The 23,975-nt window shown below is 37.1% G+C and overlaps 2 protein-coding genes across 51 annotated transcripts in view; one reads left to right on the top strand and one right to left on the bottom strand.

The window, feature by feature from the left end:
• The window catches only part of PCM1 (pericentriolar material 1), an 81,747-nt gene extending 65,638 nt beyond the window's left edge, over window positions 1–16,109 (top strand). For all 50 annotated transcript variants that reach the window (XM_082715550.1, XM_082715584.1, XM_082715580.1 and 47 more), the window contains 10 exons: window positions 1,509–1,643; window positions 4,083–4,280; window positions 5,913–5,975; window positions 6,227–6,362; window positions 6,659–6,819; window positions 9,771–9,846; window positions 10,356–10,612; window positions 12,292–12,384; window positions 12,476–12,593; window positions 14,185–16,109. In XM_082715550.1, the coding sequence (XP_082571676.1) occupies window positions 1,509–1,643; window positions 4,083–4,280; window positions 5,913–5,975; window positions 6,227–6,362; window positions 6,659–6,819; window positions 9,771–9,846; window positions 10,356–10,612; window positions 12,292–12,384; window positions 12,476–12,593; window positions 14,185–14,210 (1,263 nt within the window). In that variant the 3' untranslated portion in view covers window positions 14,211–16,109. The remainder of the gene's footprint in view (window positions 1–1,508; window positions 1,644–4,082; window positions 4,281–5,912; window positions 5,976–6,226; window positions 6,363–6,658; window positions 6,820–9,770; window positions 9,847–10,355; window positions 10,613–12,291; window positions 12,385–12,475; window positions 12,594–14,184) is intronic.
• Window positions 16,110–20,870: 4,761 nt separating this feature from the next.
• Window positions 20,871–23,975, bottom strand: part of ASAH1 (N-acylsphingosine amidohydrolase 1) — a 45,473-nt gene continuing 42,368 nt past the window's right edge. Inside the window, exons 11-14 of the mRNA XM_082715607.1 lie at window positions 23,531–23,662; window positions 23,301–23,424; window positions 22,828–22,884; window positions 20,871–21,960 (exon numbers count right to left, since the gene is read on the bottom strand). Of these exons, the coding sequence (XP_082571733.1) occupies window positions 21,871–21,960; window positions 22,828–22,884; window positions 23,301–23,424; window positions 23,531–23,662 (403 nt within the window). The 3' untranslated portion in view covers window positions 20,871–21,870. The remainder of the gene's footprint in view (window positions 21,961–22,827; window positions 22,885–23,300; window positions 23,425–23,530; window positions 23,663–23,975) is intronic.

The following is a 23,975-nucleotide window of genomic DNA, read 5'->3' as shown; positions in this document are numbered from 1 at the left end:
CAAAAATTGATTTTCCCCTTAAGAGCAGTCACTTTTCTTTCCTTCTTTCCAGAGGCATAACCTTAATTGAGATCTTCATGTTTTGCCTAGACATCCTGTCATAATAGGCATGAAATGAATGCTGACTAAGCAGACTCCCCCTCCTTCAAGAGATTTCGCTGCTGGACGCGGTACATTTCCCTACCTTCATCTGGCCCCACTCTCCATCTGGTCCCCTCACTCACTCACTCACTCACTCACTCCAGGTTACTCAATATTTCCTGTTCCTGTCATTGCGTTTTCCTATATCAGCCCTGTGTACAAGTAAGTCGTCATTACCAAAAATATAAAATTCCTTCACTCTTTTCTGCTTGGCAGAAATATCCTTTCTTCAGAGATAATTGTTGTTTCTTATATACTACCATAGCTCCTAATATACCTGGTGTGTGCTGCTTTTATTATATCTGTATATTCAGCAAGTAATGAGTGGCTCCTGTGAGCTGGCCACTGTGCTAGGTGATAAATAAGAAACAGATCTCAGAGTTAAGAAGTATCATCTGTTGGACAGTGCATAGCATGTAGTGATTGATTATTCCTGTATCTGACTTTCTTCTCTGGTATTTGATCCCTTGAAGACAAGGGACGGTTGTCCCGTCCCCCCCCCCCCAACTGCCTGCTCTGTCACATGATTTTTCTAAAAAATGATCATAATTCCTTCAATTTAAGAAACCTTAGAAATCATCTAGTTTAGCCACCTCGCTTTACACATTTCTATAGGAAAAAAACAAAACATGAACTCACCTGAATAAAGGTTGGAAGACCTGCCCAAATGAGTGTAGTGGCAGAAGAAGAATGAGAACCTTGAGGTACTTGATGTGGATGTTTTATGGACTCACCTTCAAAAGTGATCCAAGATTTGGATTATTAGGTGGTTTGCACGTGCTTCTGAAGGAAGATGAAGGAGAAGAGACTTGCCCCAAAAGGCTTTGTTTGGAAAATTAGGACAACTGGGGGTGTTTTGACCCTAGAAGCATCTTGCAATGTCTACATAAAGTTTTAGCTCTCAGGACATAGGAGAGTAGAGGGTGCTATTGGCATCTCGTGGGTAGAGGCCAGAGTGCTGCTGAAGCTCCTGCGCCGTGCAGTCTTTGTAATGCCAAGCGAGGTGAGAAAGCTCGGGTAGAAGATGCGTGAGGTGAGTTTTAAGAGTGTGGTTGAAATGAACTGAACTGCAAATGGGGAGACAGGCAGTATGGAGACTAGGGCATAAAGAGTTCTCCTTAAGATACAGCAGGGAAGGAATGAGAAGTATTGAATCAGCCCATTTCTTTTACTGGCTGTTACCTGCTATGGTGGGTCAAAATGTACAAACCCCTTGACATGTGTAATGCAGGAATTTGGCTCTTCTTATGAATAGATATTTCTAAACATATATCTGACAGTTGAGAAGCATCTGTGTAAGAAAAAAAAGTCTCATGTGAATTAATATTTCTTAAATAATGGTCCTAACCAACTAGGATTTTTCTCAGGAGCACATGGATGAAGTATGCTCTTCTCAACTTCTAACTTCAGTAAGACGTATGGTTTTGACTCTCACCCAGCAAAATGATGAGAGCAAAGAATTTGTAAAGTTCTTTCATAAACAACTGGGAAGTATATTACAGGTAAGAGTTTATACTTGTATGACAACAATATATATACCCTCTAGTTGGGATTATTATTACTTTTTTGCCATTTTCTGGCAATATGCAATTTATTTAGATAAATGTCCATTCTGGTATCCACTGGGCATGACATTTCAATACCTTTTTAGGTTATTCCTTTATGTGGTTTAAAAACAAAATTGTATTATGGGACACCTGGGTGGCTCCGTTGGTTAAGTGTCTGCCTTCAGCTTAGGTCATGATCTCAAGGTCCTGGGATCCAGCCCTGCATCAGGTTCCCTTCTCAGTAAGGAGCCTGCTTCCCCTTCTCACAGTCCCCCTGCTCACTCTGTCTCTCTCAAATAAATAAAATCTTTAAAAAAAAAAAAAAAAAAAAAGGTAGTAGGACCTGTGTCTTTCTTTGACTCGATCATCTAAGGCCTAGCCAAACTTGAATAAAATTTTGTTTTGATTCTTCTCCTATCCAGTAAGAACATTTCAGAGTCATTGTTTAGGAAGTATTCTATGCTATTTTCTAAAATTTTTTTTCCAGTGTGGGAAATTTTAGAAACCAGAAACCACTTGTTGATTATAGAGACTTCTTAGGCTGTAATAGTAACTTTAATGTTAAGGTCATGATTCTAAACTGGCGGCATTTTTGCAATGCCTGCAGACATTCATCATACAGGCAGAAAGTGGCTGGTACTAATATCTCGTGGCATGTTAGCTGTGCTAAGGCTGAGAATCCCCTTGTTAAGTAAGGATACCTTACTTCGTACAGTAAACATCTTTTCAGTTCAATATGCAGATAAGTTTTCCCATAGAGGTAGTTCAGTGATGTGTATAATTACTCCAAACTAGGAAATATGTTTATCTCTTCAACTTTATTACAGAAATTTCCCATAAAACTATTCCTTACTTCCTATGTGTTTAAATTGGTTTTAAAGAAAGTATTATCACTTTGTCTGTCAATAACTTTTAAAACCTGAGGCTTGATGTAAATTTCCATCACTATAATTTTCCATTTTGTTTTATTAAGGCCAAAGTACAAATTCAGTAATAGGTTTTAAGTCATGATGGCTCTATTTAACTGAATTGTACTAACACATAATATATAAGGAATATATTAGGCATCTCTGTTGTTACACGGTTTAAAAATGTTTAGGATAATTTTAGATAAATATGTTTTTATAAAATTAAGTAGTTTATTCCTACAGAAAGAAATAACTCCATTCTAGAATCAGGCTCAAAGAGAAATCCTTTATAATTATCAAGATCCATGCAATCCTTCTTCAGTTTTGTTTGCTGTTACATAATTGAGACAGATGCCAACATATTAATTTGGAAATAAGATTTTTTTCCTAAGAAAACCTGGCTGCTTTTCTTTTAACCCATACCTGACTTTTTTTTTCCACAAAGGGACCTAGAAAAGAATAAAGACTGGTTTACAGTAAATCTTGCCCAGACTATTGAAAATTTTTCATGAGATAGAACTTAAAATCTACTTTTTTCTATGAAACCTATTCAGTGAGTTTTGTTTTTTTTTTTTTCCACAGCCACATTTATACTTCTACAATTTTGCTAGATGAGATGGTTTTTTGGAGGGAGGAGACACAGAATATAGTTGTTTGCCTGTTTTCTAAATGGCATAGTCCTTATTTTGGGGAAGAAAAGGAAATGCAGTTTTATAAAAAATGTCCAGAATATAGCTGATTTACTCATTTGATGATGCTTTATTTCAACTTGAATAGAGCTAAAGTTTGCTTTTAAACTGATTCTGAAGAAGAAGTTTAAATTAGCATGACTGCCTGGCTTATATAAAACAGGGGAACTTGAAAAGTACTCTGATGTTAACATTGAGAAAGGGAGGACTTCGTATTTTCCTCTCTGGGCACCTCAGCTTCTTACTATGGTAAATATGTATCCTCTGGTTTACTCATTTGTGGCCACCAGTTCTATTAATTAGGGACTAAATCTATTGATGATTACATGTCCTGTTCTTTTCCTTTCATACACTCTTTAGAGGAGACTAGCATGATTCCTACTTAGGTTAATATCACTAAAGAATATTACCATGTCGGGCACCTGGGTGGCTCAGTCGGTTAAATGTCCAGCTCTTGGTTTCTGCTCAGGTCTTGGTCTCAGGGTCCTGAGATCAAGCCTTGTGTAGGGCTTGATGCTCAGTGGGGAGTCTGCTTGAGATTCTCTCCTTCTCCCTCTGCCCCTCCCCCTGCTCCTGCATGTCTGTCTGTCTCTCTAAATAAATAAGTAAATCTTAAAAAAAGTAATCTGTGTAGTAATCTCAGCCATTAATTTTAGCCTTTTCTGTATTAAAAAGTAATACAATTTTTTTTTCTCTAGGTGAGTATTGTAATTTAAACTTCTTAATCCTCTGTATTGCTCTACCCGCAATTGAAGTTTATTTTAATCTTAAAATCACTTGGTTTATCTTTGTAATAGGATTCACTGGCAAAATTTGCCGGCAGAAAACTGAAAGACTGTGGAGAAGATCTTCTTGTAGAGATATCTGAAGTGTTGTTTAATGAATTGGCTTTCTTTAAGCTGATGCAGGATTTGGATAATAATAGTATAACTGTTAAACAGAGGTGCAAAAGGAAAATAGAAGCAGCTGGAGTGATACAGTCTTATGCCAAAGAGGTAAATAACATTCATTTTGATTTTGGAAGTAGTTATAATTAGAATAAAAATACAGTTCTTGATCATTATTAACTAAATGCATACTTGACCTCAGCTAACATATTTTCTAAGTAAAAGCAGTTAATTAGATTATCTAAATCAGTACAGATGGTAGGCACATACTGGATCTCAAATGTGACCTCAGTGGCTAAAAGATTAGGAATGCAGACAGGAATTGGTGACAAGAGTTATCAGCTGTCTTACAAAATTGTCGCTCAAGCCTCCAAAAAGAGAGGATTACTGGGATCCAGTTCTTGACCAGCTGTCTGTAGTAGCTATTCCAACCTTGATAGAGCTTAGAGCTACCAGGGATATCTGTCACCCCAACCAGCACACATGCTTGTTTACAAGTTAGGACTTCGGCTGCACATCTCTGTAGCTTCTTATACTTCATTAAATTAGTTTGATCACATATGAAATTGGATGGGATTTTTCCCTTCAACTTGAGGGATACCAGAAGGTTTCTTCCTTAGACCTCTCCCTCCTCTTGACTCTATAATCACAAGAAGGAAAGCACATCAGGCCCCAAACTGGAAAGAGGCCACCCTTCTCCCTGAAATCTAAAGTAGAAAAAGTCAAGCCACCTGTTTCACACTTTTCTTAGTGTTTTCACTCCAGACATAGGTAAGTTTCAGATCATTTCAGTCATTGCCAAGTGCTTGAAGAAAATAAAACAGGATAAAACCATAATAAATGCTTGTAAAGACTACTTAAAGATAGGCAGTCTCATGAGGCTGTTTAAGTGGATGAAGTATAAACTAGGGCAAGAAAGACAAGGCATTTATTAAGAAGATGAAAAGGAAGGACATTCCAGGCAGCGAAAACTATAAGTTAAAAGACTTAGGCTGGATTGAGCAGTTTGGAGAACTTGTAGAAGGCTGGGGTAGCGGGAATACCTCACAGGAAGCGAGAGTGTAGATGAGGTTACCTAGGTGTGTAAAGCCAAATTATGGGACCTTAACAATGGCAGCTAAGGGTCTTCTGTTTGATTTTATTCTAAACATGATGGAAACACATGGGAAACTTTGAAATAGAGGAGGGACATAATCACATGTGCAATTAAAAAGACTGGTTTAGATATCACATTACATAGGAATCGTAGGAAGGAAGAGATAGAAGCAGAGACCAGTTGGAAGGCTGTTGTAGCACTGCAGGTAGGGAACGGTGTGACTAAGCTCTGAGTGCACACTAGCAGATCCATTTTGAGAACTGAGTCAGTGAGGCATTCTTACAGTTCAGATGTGAGTAATACAAGTAGAGCACAGGCAGCTTCCTGGTGTCTGACTTTGGCATTGGTACGTGAAGGGCCGTTCACTGAGATTCAGAAGGCTGTGAAGGAGGCTGGGGCTTGGGGAGGGAGTCAAAGGTTTTTGTTCTGGAATTAGTGAATTTGAGATGCTCATTATTCCTGGTAGGCAGTGTTGATTTTTGTTTGGCTAATTTAAAAGACTTCATTGAAATAGTTGAATGTACGTTTCTAAGAAAGCATTCATCTCTTTGGATTGTGGTCAAAAACAGCATATATTAAAGTTACTGAATATCTAAGTATAATGCTGAAAGGTCACCCCTAAATTCTGTTTAATTTGCTTATAGGCCAAAAGGATTCTTGAAGGAGATCATGGCTCACCTGTTGGAGAAATTGATGATGAAGACAAAGTAAGTGGCTAATTTGTGCCTAAAAACAATGTTTTTGAGACAAAAGATTAAATAACTTTAAGAGCTTTAACTTAATGTTTGAGAGAAAAGTTTTTCATCAAATAGCCTTTCTTCCAAAAAAAACTTTATTTTCTCTTAAAAACAACTTCTTGTATTTTTTATTAGATCATGACTAATTTTTGTGATGGGCTTATTAGTATATACCTTTTAAAATGCATTTTAAGGAATTCATTACATGTATTTGTGGCTAGGACAAGGATGAAACTGAAACAGTTAAGCAGACTCAGACATCTGAGATGTATGGTGGTGATGGTCCCAAAAATGTGAGATCGGATGTTTCTGATCAAGAGGAGGATGAAGAAAGTGAAGAATGTCCGGTGTCCATTAGTAAGTGTGAAGGCTCTGTACTGGGTTTATATGTTAGCTCTTTACAGGTCACTTATCCAAACAGTTGGGCAGAGTGTAATGAATGTCGAATTAGGTGTCCAACAACTCTGAATGATCTGGTGTGGCCCTGAACAGATGCCCTGTCCTTTCTGCACCACAGTGTTCCGCTGCTTACTGTTTGGAAGATTTCTGATATCCTATGTAAAGGACTTGGGCAGTGCAGGAATGCAGTACATGGTAGCTACTCTTAAGGTTTAGTGCTGAAAATTTCCTAAAAACTGTATTAATCAATTTAGACTTGTCCAAGGCTGAAACTCAGGCTTTGACTAATTATGGAAGTGGAGAAGATGAGAATGAGGATGAAGAAATAGAAGAATTTGAAGAGGGGCCTGTGGATGTCCAGACTTCACTTCAGGCTAACACCGAAGCTACAGAAGAAATGGAACACGATGATCAGGTATTCCAGTCCAGACAAACACACCTTCCCCCAGTCGTCTTTAACTACTGAAGGCAGATCCTTTTTAAGGATGTCAGAATTTACAGTTTCCCTATTCTCATTTTCATGAATAAACAAATCTTTTTAACATCCTTACAGAAATCTCAATCAAATACTAGTTTATTTTTACATTTAGGAATGCTTATACTTAAAGCGCTTTAATTTGGGGGGATGTGGGGGTAACAGGTCCTAAAAACTGTGACATTACTAGAAGATCTGGATTTTTCATGTATCTTTACTTCCTAGTTATACATGGAAACAGTATATAATAAAATCATCCCCTTTCTTACCTCCACCTCATCCTGTCCCATAGGCAGCATTTTGTATGATTTCTTTTGTTATTTAACTCTATTTTTGAATAGTATGTGTGTATATTTATTTAGTTATGTGTTAGACATTCTCCATTGACTTCCTATTCTAGTAGATGAAGACTTTGAGGTCACTTAAGACTCCTCATTTAATTATATTAATCCCGTCCTCCTCATTCAGTTGTATCTTTTGCTTAAATCTACATTTAGCCAGAGATCTAACCAAAACTACATAAATATTACCGACTTGCTCAATTAAGCAAATACTGTTTGTTGCTTATTCTTATACATTTTTTTCACTTGAAATTAATAATTGTCTCCATTTTTTGTTTGCCTGATTTTCTTTGACTCCATACCCAAGTCTTTGTTCTGCCCAGCAACAGCTGTATGAACTTCTCAGTGGACTCTTCTGCATGTACCAGTTTGTCGTTTCATCCTTCCCGCTCCGTCCTGGCTTTGGCTCTTCATTAGACCTGCTCCCTAGCTAGCAGCCTGGGAGTTCCTTTGTCATTCTTTATTCCATCTATTTGTGGAATCCAGTTTTGTCCTCTTTTTCCCTCATTTTTGGTAGAGCACATTTCTAGTACCTCTCTGAGAAAGAGTGCATAAAAGAAACATTTTGAGACATTATGGGTCTAAGAAAATCTTAAATTCTTCCATGTTGAAACATCATTTCAGTGCCTCCTTTGTCTTCCAATTTTCAGTGCCTCTGTTGAGAAGGCTGATGTCTTTTTCAGTTCTGACTCTTTGTATTCTTTTTTCTTTCCCATCCTAGAGCTCCCTGCCCCCACTCCCCGGAGTTCTGAAGTTTTATACTGATACCCTTGTTATGTCTTTTTTCATTCCCTGGACTGCATACTCAGTGGGTCTGTAAGCAATCAATAACCATGTCCTTTATTTTATTAAATTTTCTTTTTTTGCATTGCTTCCCCTCCATTTTCTCTTTTAATTCCTCTTGGAATTAATATTATCAGACATTATTAGCCCTCATGTGTTGATTTTCTAATTTTCTCTTCTCTCCCTTTTATCGTTCCCTTGCTCTTTTTGTTTTACTTCCTGGGAGATTTCTTTGACTTTAATACTTATATGAATGTCATATTTTTAATTTCTAAATACTTTTATTTTCTGATTACTTTTTTATAGCATGCTGTTAGTTCAAAGAAGTGCTATCATCTCTTACCACCTGGCGGTTTCTTCAAATGTCTGTGGTACCTTCGGTGTTCATACTAAAAAATGATACACCAGGAAGCTGGTTGGGGTTATTCTGGGCTTCACTGTAGGACATTTGGGTAGACAGCTTTTTGATAGAAAATCCCAAATGTTAATACCTATTGGTCTTTTCTCTGAGCTGGTTTGTTTTTCCAAAGAAGGGTCTTCCTTTCTTCTCTGCCTGGGAGTCATACCTCTTTGGGTGCCCGTGTTCAGGAGCTAGATGTGGGAATGCTGCTGGGGGTCCCATCACTCTACGGATTTGTGCTGAATCCTATTTTCAGCATGATTTTTTATCCTGTCCTCATTTGTGCTTTTTGTACCCCACCCTTACCCAGGCCGCCCTCTGGTCTGAGGCTTCCTAGTTCAATTTATCCAAAATATAATCTCCCATTTTCTGTTAAAGTTGGGGGAAAGAACCTTGATGTTTGCATTTTCTTTTAACAGCTTCCAAGCACCACCACCACTGCCCTCTTCTCACCCACCACTGTATTCCTTTCTCCAAGCATGAGATGAATCTGATTTTGTTCTCTCCTCCTGCTGGATGCACTTGGCTTTATCTTTCTTCCCTCCTGGTCAATTCTTCCATTCACTTAACATATAAATGGGTATCTTTTTTTTTTTATTTATTTTTTATTTTTAGCTTAACAGTATTCATTATTTTTGCACCGCACCCAGTGCTCCATGCAATCCGTGCCCTCTATAATACCCACCATCTGGTACCCTGACCTCCCACCCCCCGCCCCTTCAAAACCCTCAGATTGTTTTTCAGAGTCCATAGTCTCTCATAGTTCACTTCCCCTTCCAATTTCCCCCAACTCCCTTCTCCTCTCTAACTCCCCATGTCCTCCATGCTATTTGTTATGCTCCACAAATAAGTGATCTTTTAGTTTCATTCAAGATTGAGTCTGATTTGAAAAAAAAAAAAAAGAACAATTTTAAAATAGTGGAATCCGGGGCGCCTGGGTGGCTCAGTGGGTTAAACCGCTGCCTTCGGCGCAGGTCATGATCTCAGGGTCCTGGGATCGAGTCCCACATCGGGCTCTCTGCTCAGCAGGGAGCCTGCTTCCTCCTCTCTCTCTGCCTGCCACTCTGCCTACTTGTGATCTCTGTCTGTCAAATAAATAAATAAAATCTTAAAAAAAAAAAATAGTGGAATCCATAATACTCTAGTTCTCTATTATTTTGAGGTTAAGAAGAAAATGAAACATTCTACTTAACCCTCTTAAAGTTTTAACTACAGCATCCTTCCTGAAACATTTTCAGAAGACATTTTTAAATTCACTTGTATGAAGCTCTCAGGTTGGACGAACACCATAAACTCCTAACCATCTCCTATATATAATGGCCATATATTTTAGGCCCTGCTATTAAGACGTCACTTTTTCCTTCTAGGTACTACAACATGACTTTGAAAAATCAGGAGAAAGCAAAAATGTCCCATCAGAACAAGAACCCACTACTAGTAAAGGCAAGAAATCTAAAGTGTTCAATTTTAAGATTTAAAGTGCCCTTTATATACTTTTAAAAGCTAAGAAAAAAAATTAAATTCTTAGCTATGTAAGTTTGAAGGTATTTTGGACCTGAGGTATGTCTTTTTTATTTCCCTTAGTTCTTTGTAGAAAATATGAGAGCTTTCTTTCTGCAAACAGGTGCTCAAGAAAAGTTGACAAACACACAGAAAAAACCTTCAAAGAAAACATCTTTAGATACAAACTTTAGGGATTTAATAGCCATTCCTGGGTATTACTCATGAATATCGTTAGAAATTGGGTGACTTCAGCAATCTAATTTTTAAAACATCTCCAGGATATGATTAACTAATTTTAGGAATCATTGATAAGGAAAACTTGTAGTTGTCCCTTCTTTTGAGTCTTAAATGTCTTGATTACTCCTTCATACATACTGTCTTTTTGGTATAATACTGAAATTTAATAACTGTTGCATTACACTAATATTAAGACTTTGTTCTGATGACAGATGACCACGATAGCACTCCTGTGAAACCCTGTTACCTCAATATCTTGGAAAACGAGGAACCTTTAAATAGTGCTGTTCAACAGGACACTCTCACTACCATTGATTCATCTAAACAGCCTAATCCTTTGCCTTTACCTTTAACTGAAATTGAAACCTTGGTGCCTACAGTCAAAGAAGTTAAATCTGCTCAGGAAACTCCCGAGAGCTCTCTGGCTGGAAGTCCTGATACTGAATCTCCGGTATTAGTGAATGACTATGTATGTATCATCTACGTTTCATTTCTATGCGTATTTCTTCCTTTTCGGGTTAACATTTTCTGTCTGTAAACAGACTGTGTTGAGGTTTGTGTTCGTGTTTAGGTTTAGAAACTGCCAAAAGGTATTTCTTACTCAAACTTAGTTTAAACTTGAATAGAAGGGTGATAGTGAATTAAGATGATCAGATATCAAAATCTAAAAGCTGTTCTACTTTCTTTTAAGTTTATGACCCGTATTTTGAGTTTTAAGTAGCAACATTGAGAGAGTTCAGGTTCAGATCTGAACACGATATGTGAATCATCATTAATCTCTTACAGTACCCAGGCCTGACATCTCAACAGTTTTAAAACATTTCAGAAATGTTTTAAAAACATTTGATAAACCTGAAGATTTACAGTTTGATAAAACTGTATCAGGTTTGGTAAACCTTAAAGTTTACAGTTTGACAGCAGTAGATTCCTTATGGTAAATGACAGAAATATATGGTAGCAAATCTGTACTTAAGATGTAGGTAGGTAAGTTGTTTTACTCTGGACATTTTTGTTTCATGCTATAATTTTATAACATGTGGCTTATTTTTTGGACCTTGGATTGTGTTTTATATCCTTTCTCTTATTCGAAAACATTAAGGAATTTGTAACAATAAACTTTGAGGTCTAAGGAATGTGTTTCATATATTTTTTTTAATTAACATCAGTTTTCTTACTAAAGATATAGTTAAAATTATGATATCCTAATTTCTCAGGAAGCGTATAATTATTTCAAAAACATTACTAGAACTAGTAACCTGTTTTGATGGCTTCGACAACAGTGAAATTAACATTTATAACTCTGGAAGTTACCTGTTAGACTTATTTTGACTGTAATTTAATGAGTGTGTAGAGTTGTTCTAGGAGGCAATTGAAATTAAAGTTTGATTATAGAAGGATTTAAATTTGAAATTTAGGCAGGGGACACTACTGAAGGTCTTTGTGCAAGAAAGTCAAATGGCCAACGTCCTGGTTTTTGAAGAGGAATCTGATGACTGATGAGCGTTGTCAAGGATGCTACTTTAGGAGGCTCCCTTATGATAGGAACCAAGTACTAACTTAGAGCTGGATGAGAAATGTTGAAAGAAGAGGAAAAATCTAAGGTTTCCACTTGGGTATTAATAAAATGATACTATTAAAAATGAGAAAGGAGAAACAGGAGAATAAAAGAATTTAAGTTTCAGAGAGACACTGAAGTGATAACAAAAGTAAGTTACTAGATTCATGCTTTATCTTTCTCAGCTTCCACAGAGTTGATACTGAAAGTCTGTATGTAAATGTTTACTTAATTCTGCTGGATACATTCTGATGCGTTCTATAAACATTATCAAGAAACCAGAGTTGTTCTTTTAATTGTTTTAGGCCTCAGTGTAACTACCGTTTCTTCCTTTAACCTGTATAAGCTGGCTCTTTGTTTTTGCAAATGGGGATGGAACGTTCGACAGTATGGCCCACAGCTTCAAGTGCATGGCCTGTCCCGTGCACTCCAGCTTTGCTTTAATTCATAGAGCTGAACACAGAAGAAAACCGAAATAGGATAGAATTACTGATGTATATAAGAATCCATTTTATCCTTGGCATGGATTACTTTAAAGGTTTAGATCCAGAGATGGAGTGCTTTGCCTTCATTCAATACAATTTATCTCACAGGAAGCAGAATCTGGTAACATAAGTCAAAAATCTGATGAAGAAGACTTTGTGAAAGTTGAAGATTTACCACTTAAACTGACAATATATTCAGAGGTATTCTGCTCTCTTTAATTAAACTTGTCTTTATATGACAAATACTGCTGGGATGGAAACTGATTTTTTCTTTTTTTTTTTCATTCCAAAGGCAGATCTAAGGAAGAAAATGGTAGAAGAAGAACAGAAAAACCATTTATCTGGTGAAATACTTTGTGAAATGCAGACTGAAGAATTAGCTGGGAATTCTCAGACACTAAAGGAACCTGGTAAGTTAACCACTTTGAACCATATCGTATTGAAAAATTAATAAACCTTGATACCATCAGTTTGTTTTTTAAATCCACTACTAGGACTTGGAAGATTTAAGACAAATATTGGAAGGGAAGCATAATTCTGTAAAAAGTCTTGATCTGTTACCTGATTTATAAAGTGATATTAACAGATAATTTTTTTCCATTTTTAAAATCCTGAGTTTTAGCAAGGTAGTAGAAGCAACAATTTTAAGAAGGAAAGGTACAAAAGAATTCGTGATAAACTGGCAGGAGCCCATTTCTTTTAAATATTGGTTTTTAGTTCTTTTGAATGAGACCCTCTTTATCTCTAAATAATATTCTTTTTCAAAATTTGTTTATTTATTGACAAATAATGTATTATTAGCCCCAGGGGTACAGGTCTTTGAATCGCCAGGTTTACACACTTCACACCACTCACCATAGCACATACCTTTCCCAATGTCCATAACCCATCTAAATAATATTCTTGTAACTTTTCTTAATTTAAAATTCAGACATCTCTTATCTTCCCTATGAAAAGTGAGCATTTGGACTTCTCTCTCCTTCTTTCACTATTTGGTTTTTCTGTTTGTTACCTTCGTTATTTTAAATATATATGTTTTCTAGTCCCATCAACTTTGGTCATTACTTAGCTGCTACTCCCTTACCCTTCCGCTTTCTCTATTCAGTTTTACTCCTCTTCTTACATTAAGGTTATAAAAACAAACACACATTTTTGTAACTATAATAGTTAGAACTTCTTTACTTTGGGGTGCTTGGGTGGCTGAGTGGTTAGGCCTCTGCCTTCGGCTCAGGTCATGACCTCAGGGTCCTGGGGTCGAGCCCCTCATCGGGTTCTCTGCTCAGCAGGGAGACTGCTTCCCCGTCTCTTTCTCTGTTTGCCTACTTGTGATCTCTGTCTCTGTCTAAATAAATAAAGTCTTTTAAAACAAAAACAAAAAAACTTCTTTACTTTTTCTGAAGACCATTCTGTGTAAATATGACTGATTGCAGAGCCAAGTGATAATCCCATATTTCCTTCTTCATGGATCTAATAGCACAACCTCTGGGCCACTCAGAGGAGACTGTCTTGCATCAAAAATCAAAGGATTTTCTTTTTGTTATTCTGTCAGTTCATCAATTTTTGCTTTTCCTAGGTGAAGAGAAGGACAGACTCACTATCAAACTTTCAGCTAATTTCCCAGTATTGAGCCCAATTTTACTTGTGAGACTCTTATCTGTGCTCCGCCCCACCCCGCCTTCTTGCACCTCCTTCTGCTTCAGCATTCCAGGGCTTTTTTTCGTCCCAGGTCCTGCTCTCCCTCCTGGCCACTCTTAGTGGTCCGGATTTAGTCAGTTTTATAGGTTTTATTTTGTTGGGTTTTTTTTCCTGATGGAGCTTTAAGAGACAGGAAGTATCCACTCGTCTACCATCTTCAAACAGAAATCCTCATCTATTTTTATAAACTAAATTAGTATTTCCTTTATAGTAACTTCATGCTGAAAGTTTTAATATAAGAGAACAATAATAAATTCTAGTAATGTCTTAATTCAGTAATTTATAGCACATTATTCTGTTTTTCAGAAACAGTGGGAGCCCAAAGCGTATGAGATGTCTTCTGAGACTCATCTAACTCGCTTTACGTTAGTCAATGCATATTTGAACGTGGCACTAAATAAACATCTGTTTTGATCTGTATAAAAATGTAAATTAGTTTGACACTGCATTCTTGATAGGTGTGCTAATTTCTGCCCGTGGCAGTTTAAAACATCAGAAACTGAATTCTGGACAGATTGAAGCCTTGATACACTGTGGGGTTGTTTGTTTTTCTTCTTTCTTTCCTTTTTTTGGTCTTCATTTTGGTTTTCTTTTTCCTTTCTTGTGATGTTTGGCATCATTAAATTTAAGATGTAGTTTTAAATAAAGTTTGGACTTACCTGTAAAATACCTTTTTTTGAAATTATGTTGAATTCTATACAGTAAGTCACTGTTCTGTATGACTAGGATATTTAGAGGAGAGCAAGAATTTGAAGAAGTACAGAATTTTAGCCAGCTGTTAGATCAGGCTTCCAAGTAATGTCAGTATTACTGCTTTTCAGTCTAGATACCTGCATGTCTTATTCTGTGCAGGATTAGGGAAAATTATAAAGGTATTCAGGTTATTGGTGAAGTTACTATAAAATGTAAGTATTAATTATCAGATAAATATTTTCCAGAATTCAATTCCTATCTGTGTTGCCACGGTCTTTAAAAAAAAAAAAAAGTGTTACGTAAGTAGGAAGTTTTTCTTCACAAATAAGTAACACTGTGATTAATTTTACATGAAAAACCAAACCCTTTCAAGTAGGGATTGTAAAACTGAATTTTATGTACCAGAACATTAAGGCTCTATATGCCTTCAGACGAACTTGCGTTTTGAGATAGCAGTTGATTCTCTGTGTGGTGAGAGAAGCAGATATGTAGATGAAGTATTAAGTAGGGAATATCTATGGGATGTCTTCACTACCAGGCTGATCAGTTTTTCAAAGGTGAATTACCTTTAGATCGCAAACTTGCCATATACCTAAGTAAGGCTTCACAGAGCCAGTTAATGGTGAAGTCAGTCTGTTAGTCTTAGAGGTTGTTTTTGTTTTTGTTTGAATAAGATATACAGAATTAGTTTCAGTTAGTGGTATATGAAACTTATTAACAATTTACTGAAATACCCCATTAGAAAAGAAGTTGGTTGGTATTTCTTTAAAAGTCTTAGTTGCATTATACTTCAGTGTAAAATAATAATGCCTCTTCAGGGAGTGTTAAATGAAGATTTCCGTATGAGGACATTCATTGTATTGCTAATTAATTTAAATTTACGTGAGGTATAGATCTCCAGCATTAATTAAAAAACCCATTCAGAAGACTATCATTCAGAATCAGGGATTCTTACCCAGTTGGCCTGACTCCCAGGAAACTAAAACAATAAATTAGATTATATGTATATTTAAGTTCTATACCTGTATATTTTCTAGACTCTGAAAAGAAAGAGGAGAATTTCATGTGTTAGCACTTAAGCCGAGCCTTACATATATAACGGCCGTGTGTCTCTACATGCAGATTAAAGTTCAGTTCATTGAAGACCTGTACTTCTGAGTTCTTTTCCCAGCACCTATGAACCTTATTTCACTAACTTGTGTTAGAGCTGCTGTCACCTACTATTGTTTTCTGTTTTAGAAGATAATTCCACTTTAAAATACCTGGGGCTGAAGATCAGATAATTTGCTTTATTCTTAATAAATACTGCTCAAAGGTTAAGCATTAAATATTCATGTTCATTAATTTTTAAGGTGAAATTCGGGTTATAGATAGAAGAGGGAGAAAAGGTGAAAGGGAGTGAGAGAGAACCTGTGCAGTTTGAGAGAATGCTTACAATAGTGAGCTTACCAGACTGGGCAGATAATCTTTGTATTTTGTGACATTAACTCTGGGTACATGCGTTTTCACTGTGAATAAATATCTATCCTCCATCCAAACATGAACTGCATTTTCATTTAAACTGACATCATTATTTATGATTTAGAAATTATTCCAGAATTATGGCTTGACAATTTTAAATGTAAAAAAACAACAAAAAAATAGAACCAAACAAAAAAAATCAAAGACATAAAAAATAGTGGCAAAACAACTAGCCAGGGAGGAGACTTCTCAAATTCAAGACCACTTTTCTTCCACTGTAGGTAGGTGTATTCTATTATTTCTTAATTGTATCTATTTCATATACTATGTAGAGAACATTCTCATACTTACTCAAAGTTAGCCTGGCATGTTTCTTGTTTATTATCCCAATGTTACTTAATATAAACAGTTTATTCTTTACCTGTAAAAAATAATTGGCTCTGGATGTCACATATTTCACTGTGCAAACACGGCTGCCCAGTCGCCTTGCCTGGAGAAGCCATCATTTCTTGTTCTTGCCACATAACTAATTGCTGCTTTAATATTGGCCACCTTCATACATCTGGTTGCTCCCTCAGAGTCACTGGTGTCTCTGCTTGGCTCATTTTCCACTAAGGAATAGAATGCCTTTAAGTAACTTTGATTTATAATATAGTTTTAATTATTAGTTCATCTGCCCAGACTTAGAATAACCCTGGGCCAGCAATTTACAGAAAGTTATTGATTTGGATATTTTGAAAACAAATCGCATTATAAAGCTTGAGTTTGAGTTCTCTCCTACATACCTAATTAATGTACTGACAGGTTGGAATTATGATTTTCCATCTGATGATGGTGTGAAAGTAGTATAGGCATACACTGGAGATATTATAAGTTCAGTTCCAGACCACTGAAATAAAGTGAGTCAAGTAAATTTTTTTTGTTTCCCAGGGCATATAAAAGTTTATGTTTACCCTATAGTTTACAGTTTATAGTATATAGTTCATAGTATGTTTACCCTGTAGTCTGTTGACTACAGGGCCCTGGGATTGAGCCCTGCCATCAGGCTCCCTGTTCAGCAGGGAACCTGCTTCTCCCTCTCCCAGTCCCCCTGCTCTACTCTCTGTCAAATAAATAACATCTTCAAAAAACAACAAAAAAAATGCCAACCATCATCTGAGCTTTCAGCAAGTTATAATCATTTTGCTGGTAGAGGGTCTTGCCTGGATGCTGATGGCTGCCGACTGATCAAGGGTGGTGGCTGTTGAAGGATGGTTTGGCCATGGCAGTTTCTTAAAACAACAATGAAGTTTGCCCGTATCAGTGGACTTTCTCTCCTGTATACTGTGTTGTTTGATAGCATTTTACCCACAGAACTTATTCCAAAATAGGAGTCAGTCCTCTCATACCCTGATGCCTCTTTATCAATTAAGTTGATGTAATTTTCTTAGTCTTTTCTTGTCATTTCAACAGTCTTCAGAGCATCTTCCCCAGTAGTAGACTCCATCTAAAGAAACCACTTTCTCTGCTCATCCATAAGAAGCAACTCCTCATCCATTCAAGTTTGATGAGATGCCAGCAGTTCTGTCACATTTTTAGGCTCCTCTTCTTTTTTTCCTAAAGATTTTATTTTTAAGCAATCTCTACACCCAACATGAGGCTTGAACTTAAAACCCCAAGATCCAGAATTGCATGCTCTGAGCTTCAGGCACCCCTTTAGGCTTCCCTTCTAGTTCTCTAATTATTTCCACCACATCTGTAGTTAATTCCTCCACTGAAGTCTTGAACCCCTTAAAGGCATCCTTGAAGGTTGCAATCACCAACTTTCAAACTCATGTCAACACTGATATTTTGACCTTTTCCCATGAATCACAAATGTTGTTCATGGCATCTAGAATGGTGAATCTTTTCCAGAAGGTTTAATTTACATTGCACAGATCATCTCAGAAATCACTGTCTAGGACAGCTATAGCCTTACAAATATATTTCATATAGAGTAAGACAATATATTTCATATAGAGTAAGTAAAAAATCCTTGATTCATGTGGTGCTGCAGTGTGGATATTGTGTTCGCAGGCATGAAAACAGCAGGAGTCATGTTGCGTTGTCCATGAACATCAGAGCTCTTCAGTAACCAGGCACGTTGTTAATGAGCAGTCGTCTTGTGAAAGAAGTCAATTTTCTGAGCTGAAGGTCTCAGTCACGGGCTTAAAATATTCAGTAAATCAGGTTGTAAACCAATGTGCTTTGTGTACAGAATGGTCATTGAGCACTGGCTTCAACGTAAGGTGACCAGCTGCAATAGCTCCTAACATAGAGACAGCCTGCCCTTTGAAGCTATGAAGCCAGGCATTGATTTCTCTCTAGCTATGAAATTCCTAAATGGCATCTTCCAAAAGAAAGCTGCTTCATCTGCACTGAAAATCTGTTTAGTGTTGCTGCCTGCGTTGATGCCCTGAGCTAGATCTGGGTAACCTGCTGCAGCTTTTCCATCCCCACTCGCGGCTTCACCCTGCACTTTAATGTTAACAGAGATGGCTTCTCTCCTCAAACCTCATGACCCCACCTCTGCTAACTTGCACCTTTTTCTTCTGCAGCTTTCCCACCTCTCTTAGCCTTCACAAGATGAAAGCTCTAGATTAGGCTTTAAGGAAATGTGGCTTGCTTGATCTTCTATCCAGACCACTAAAATTCTCTCCATATCAGCAATAAGGCTGTTGTACTTTCTTACTATTCATATGTTCACTAGAATAGCACTTTCAGTGTCCTTCAAGAACTTTTCTTTGCATTCACAACTTGGCCTGTTTGGCACAAGAGTCCTAGTTGTCAGCCTTTCTTGGCTTTCTCTCCGCTTTCCTCACTGAGCTTAGTCATTTTTAGCTTTTGATTTAAAATGAGACATGGCAACCTACTGAATGGGAGAAGGTATTTGCAAGTGACACAGCCAATAGAGTTAATATCCAAACTATATACAGAACTCCTAAAACACAATAGCAACAAAAACAAACAAACAAAAAATCCCATTAAAAATGGGCAGAAGGGGCACCTGGGTGGCTCAGTTGGTTAAGCAACTGCCTTCGGCTCAGGTCATGATCCTGGTAGTCCCAGGATCAAGTCCCACATCAGACCCTCTGCTCATCAGGGAGCCGGCTTCTCCCTCTGCCCCTTGCCCCTTTCATGCTCACGCTCTCTCTCTCTCAAATAAATAAAATCTTTAAAAAAAAAATGGGCAGAAGATCCAAATAGACATTTTCCAACAAAGACATCCAGGTGGCCAACATACACATTAAAAGATGCTCAGCATCCCTCATCAGGGAAATGCAAATCAAAACCACAATGAGCTACCACCTCACACCTGTCAGAAGGGCTAGTATCAAAGAGATAACACATATGCGTAGGTGAGGACATGGAAAAAAGGGAACCCTCATGCACTGCTGGGAATGCAAACTGGTACAGCCACTGTGGACAACAGTGTGGAGGTTCCTTTAAATATTAAAAACAAATACACAATCCAGTAATGCCACTACTTGCTGTTAACCCAAAGAAAATGAAAGCATGAATTTAGAAAGATACATGTACCCCTGTGTTTATATCAGCATTATTAACAATAGCCAACACATGGAAACAACAGTGTTCATCAATAGATAAATGGACATTTAAACACTTAGAAGCCACTGTATGGTTATTAATTGGCCTGATTTCAATACCATTGTGTCTCCAGGAATAGGGAGGTGCAAGGAGAGGGAAAGAGACGGGGAAATGGGTGGTGGGTAGATCACTGTATCTAATACAGTAACAATGAAAAAGTCTTCAGTTTTGTGGGAATTACTAAAATGTGACACAGGCACAAAGTGAGCAAATGCTACTGGAAAAACGGTGCTTGACGCAAGGTTGCTACAAACCTATTTGTAAAAAACACTACCTGTGAAGCACAATAAAGCAAAGTGTTGTAAAACTATGTACACCTACAATCTCATTCATGTCCTCTCCAAATTAAAAACCAAATTAATACAGGAATTAATACAGCTATTCAGTGGGAACTACTGTCAGCATTTTAGTAAATATCCTGTCCGTCATCTTTCTATATTCTAGATTTTTATCTAATTTTGCACAAGTACTTCTATAAATAGACTTACATTCCACATCCTATTTTGTAACTGCTTCTTTACCACTAAGCAATGCTACCTAAAATCTTTTTTTTTTTTTTTTTATATAATTTTTTATAATGCTACCTAAAATCTTAATGCGTGTTAGTTCCTCCCTATCCGCTGAGGTAGTCCTGAGGAACTGGTCTAAAACAATTAGCATCTCACCTATTTATGAATATCAAAGGTTACAACTTTAGAAAAAATAAAAGTTTACCTCACTTCATTTTTATAAGAGGAACAAAATCTGAAGTTGTGGGCTTTTTAAGATTCTATTTATATTTTTAAGTAATCACACCCAAAACTGGGCTCCAACTCATGACTCCAAGATCCAGAGTTGCATGCTCCTCTGACTGAGCCAGCTGCTGCACCCCTGAGGTTTTTTTTTTTTAATTCAAATCCTATTTTAACACAAATCCTCTTATAATTCCTCTGGCTTCACTAAGATAGTATCATTATAGTTTTGTGGAAACACCTCCTCCCAGGAGAAAAATAGCCTTTGGACACCTGCATACTGCTGACACCACTGGGTTTAGAGGTGGAAGGATTAGTCATGTAAGATGGTGAGCAGGTAGTCATAAACTGAAGAACCCGCCTACGTAACCCCTGTAATTTAATTCAGATGCTGTGTTCAGCTTCACTTTCTCCCTAATAAGCCCCGCCCCCAAACTGGCATGTGGGTGTACACTGAATCAGCATATATGACCACTGACACTACTTCCAATGACTGTTTATTGAGCATCATGAACACAACATACAAAATAAAGTGGACACAGTCTCACCCAAATGGCATGCATTTCACAGTTAACTGTTAAAGTCTGAAAGGTTAACAAGTTCTATTATTAGCACTTTCCATAAATAGGACTGATTTCTGAAAAACATTTTTAGTAACTAAGTTTTTTTAAAAATACATAGTGATCAGAAAGACAAACTAAACATTTATTAAGTGAATGATACTAATGTAACTTTACGGGTTCACCTCTCAATTCCATAAGGCTATTAATTCACAGAACGTGAGACTCCGTGTTTGAAGTTAACAACTGCCTGGACTTACTGGGAGGTAGAGTAATTATGAAAAAGGGAATGTGTCAGTTCTGTGTATGAAAGGCTGTCTTGCAGATGGATTGCTTCATGAACCCAAAATAAGTACTTCTATTGAGGGTCAAAGCCTTGAGTATTACTGCCCCTTAAGAGAAATACACAGCTGAAGGTCTGTCTCATCCCCCTCCAATCAAAATCAGTGAAATTACGTTGCTGTCATAGACAGCAAAGACCATGGTGTGCTAATTTTAATAGTAATTTGAACCAGAGGAAAAAAAAATTAAAAAACTTATGGATTGAATTGAGAAACTGAACTATGTACAGATGTGCTGGATTCAACACCCACCAAGAATCTTGCTTTTATTCTATGGAGGTGGGTCCCCTAATAGATTCATTGCCCATCCCTATCCCTAAAAGTCAAAGTGAAGTGAAACTGCAAATTCTAGATGATTGATTTTTGTATATAAAGAAGTTACCTGCAAACAGAACAATCAACTGTTACGGCAAAAATCGTCTGTGAACTGTAAACACAAGAAAGACAAGTTCATGCCTCAACGAGAAACTGCCCTGAGTCTTGGTCTTTGGAAGGAGATCAGACGGCTGCACTAGTTTGATGCATGTGAGTTTCCATCTTCATGCCACACAGAGAGCATTCTAGGGGCCAGGTGTATGCTCACCAACCTATGCAAGGGTCTGGGCAATCCCGCAGGTAAGTTTCATATTGACCTTTGGTAACATCCATCAGGGTTGTGAATACAGTCAGCTGAAAGAAAAGTTACTTTTATTTTAAGGATGTTTCCAATTCTAAGATGTCCTGACTTATGTTAATTTTGGTACATGTCAAACTGCTTTATGAAGTTACTTAATATAATATATAAATTGTATATAAATAAAGACATTAAATATATATAGATGTAAATAGTTACTAAGTTAATAACAATAGTTCTAGTTCACCATTTAGGAATATAAGTAGAAAATAAATAAGACAACTAACTTCAATAGTGCCATTATTCCAGGTCATGAATATAAACAGGCCTAGGTGAAAATCCCCTCAGCTCCTTATGAGATCTTACTCCTGAGTACTACACTGCTTCACCACAAAACTTTAATACTCAGCCCTCCTCAACAGTATAAACAGTAGTCCTGCAAAGCCTATGTAGACCATGGACTATAACCAGCTTAGCTGTGACTGTCCTTATCCTTACCGTGTTCCTGACACAGTGGGGGAAACTATGCAGGCACAAAGCTCCATCTATAAACACACTTCAGACTCTGTTGAGTTTTAGGTGTCAGTTATTAGTGTACAGCATAAAATTTCTGACAGGGGAAGTCAAAAAAGTAAAAGGCTACATTTGATTCAAATGTCATGGAAGTCAAACTGGAAAGAGTATTTTTACCAGTTTTGGACAAAGAACCACACTAATTGGTTTGTCATATCCCAAGAGTTACTGTTTTGTCACATAAAAACATTTTTAAAAATCAACCTTAAGCAGAACATGACTTGGGGGCCTAGCTCTGACTGATCCAAGATAACAGGGAAAGATAAAAACAGGACCAAATTACTTCCCTAAAAGTATACACACACACACATACACACACACACACACACACACACACATATTTTAAATACCTTGTTGAGGACAGGTTTTGTTGATAGGACATCATATATGGTTGCAAATGAGATATTCTAAAACACAAAAATAAGTTAAGTTAATGCAGATATCAGCAGCCTTATCCATACAAATGGGTCATTAGAAACAAAGACATTCTTCAGTCAATCTCCCCACAATCCCCTAAAATAATTTCTCTTGGAGTCACTCTTAGAATGAGAGTTAATGATATTAATATACCACTTTCTCTGTCTTCTGCCCTTTTAATTCTTGCCTGTTAGTCATTCAGCTTTAAAGAGGGGTGTCCAGTATTAGAGTCAAAAAGGCAAATACAGTACAATTTTGATCTTTCAAAACAAAAACTCAGTACAAATTGTCCAGAGATACTCATCACAAATTTTATAAATTCGTCGAAGGCCAAAGAAAAATGCCACAACTTAGATACTCTTTAAAGGTCACCATTTCTTTCCACATAATGACATTATGAACGTACCTCTTGGGTTGTCTGGTTTAGACACATCTTTGCAGGTGTTCTGCGATCGTCAAGAAAGAAAGGGCTTTTCCAACGGTCATAATTTGTTTGTACTACATACCATCTGTCCTGCTTGGTGTTAAGTCTAGATACAAAAGGAGAAATTCTGCTTAGGCTTCTTGCCTTAAACCTGTAAATATGTCAGTCTAGGCTTTAGTTCCTATTTATTTTGTGTGAACAAGTGTACTTACTCATATACATCCAAAGATTGTTTTCTGTCTCGTGTGATCACACAACCCTCCCCAGTCTTGTTGCCTCCCAGGATAAAGTATGCTGGGGCCAATATCTTGGTTTTGGTCAATATATTCTTGGCTTCCTCATAACTACATAGAAACATTAAAAAAAAAAGTTTTTAAGTAACTTGGAATGAAAAATTTTTCGTCGTGGAAACTAAGGGAACACAAGTATCTGAGGAACAAGTATCTTTTAGAAAGGGATGGTGAGCAATGGCTCATGGAGGAACAATCCCCAACACCATGTGGCGAAACACTGAGATCTGAAATATTCCCTCTAATCTGAAGGACAAACCAAATGGCCTCGAGAGATTATCTTCCACCCTCATTGTCTAAGCCTTTTACTCAACAACAGATCAAGAAGAAATAGTACTAATTACTATTTCTAGGACTTAGGGAATAG

This window comes from Mustela nivalis, assembly GCF_964662115.1.
Source record: "Mustela nivalis genome assembly, chromosome: 20".
NCBI classification, from domain to species: Eukaryota; Metazoa; Chordata; class Mammalia; order Carnivora; family Mustelidae; genus Mustela; species Mustela nivalis.
The sequence above is the reverse complement of the archived record's forward strand: the minus strand, read 5'-3'. Positions and strand labels throughout refer to the sequence as shown.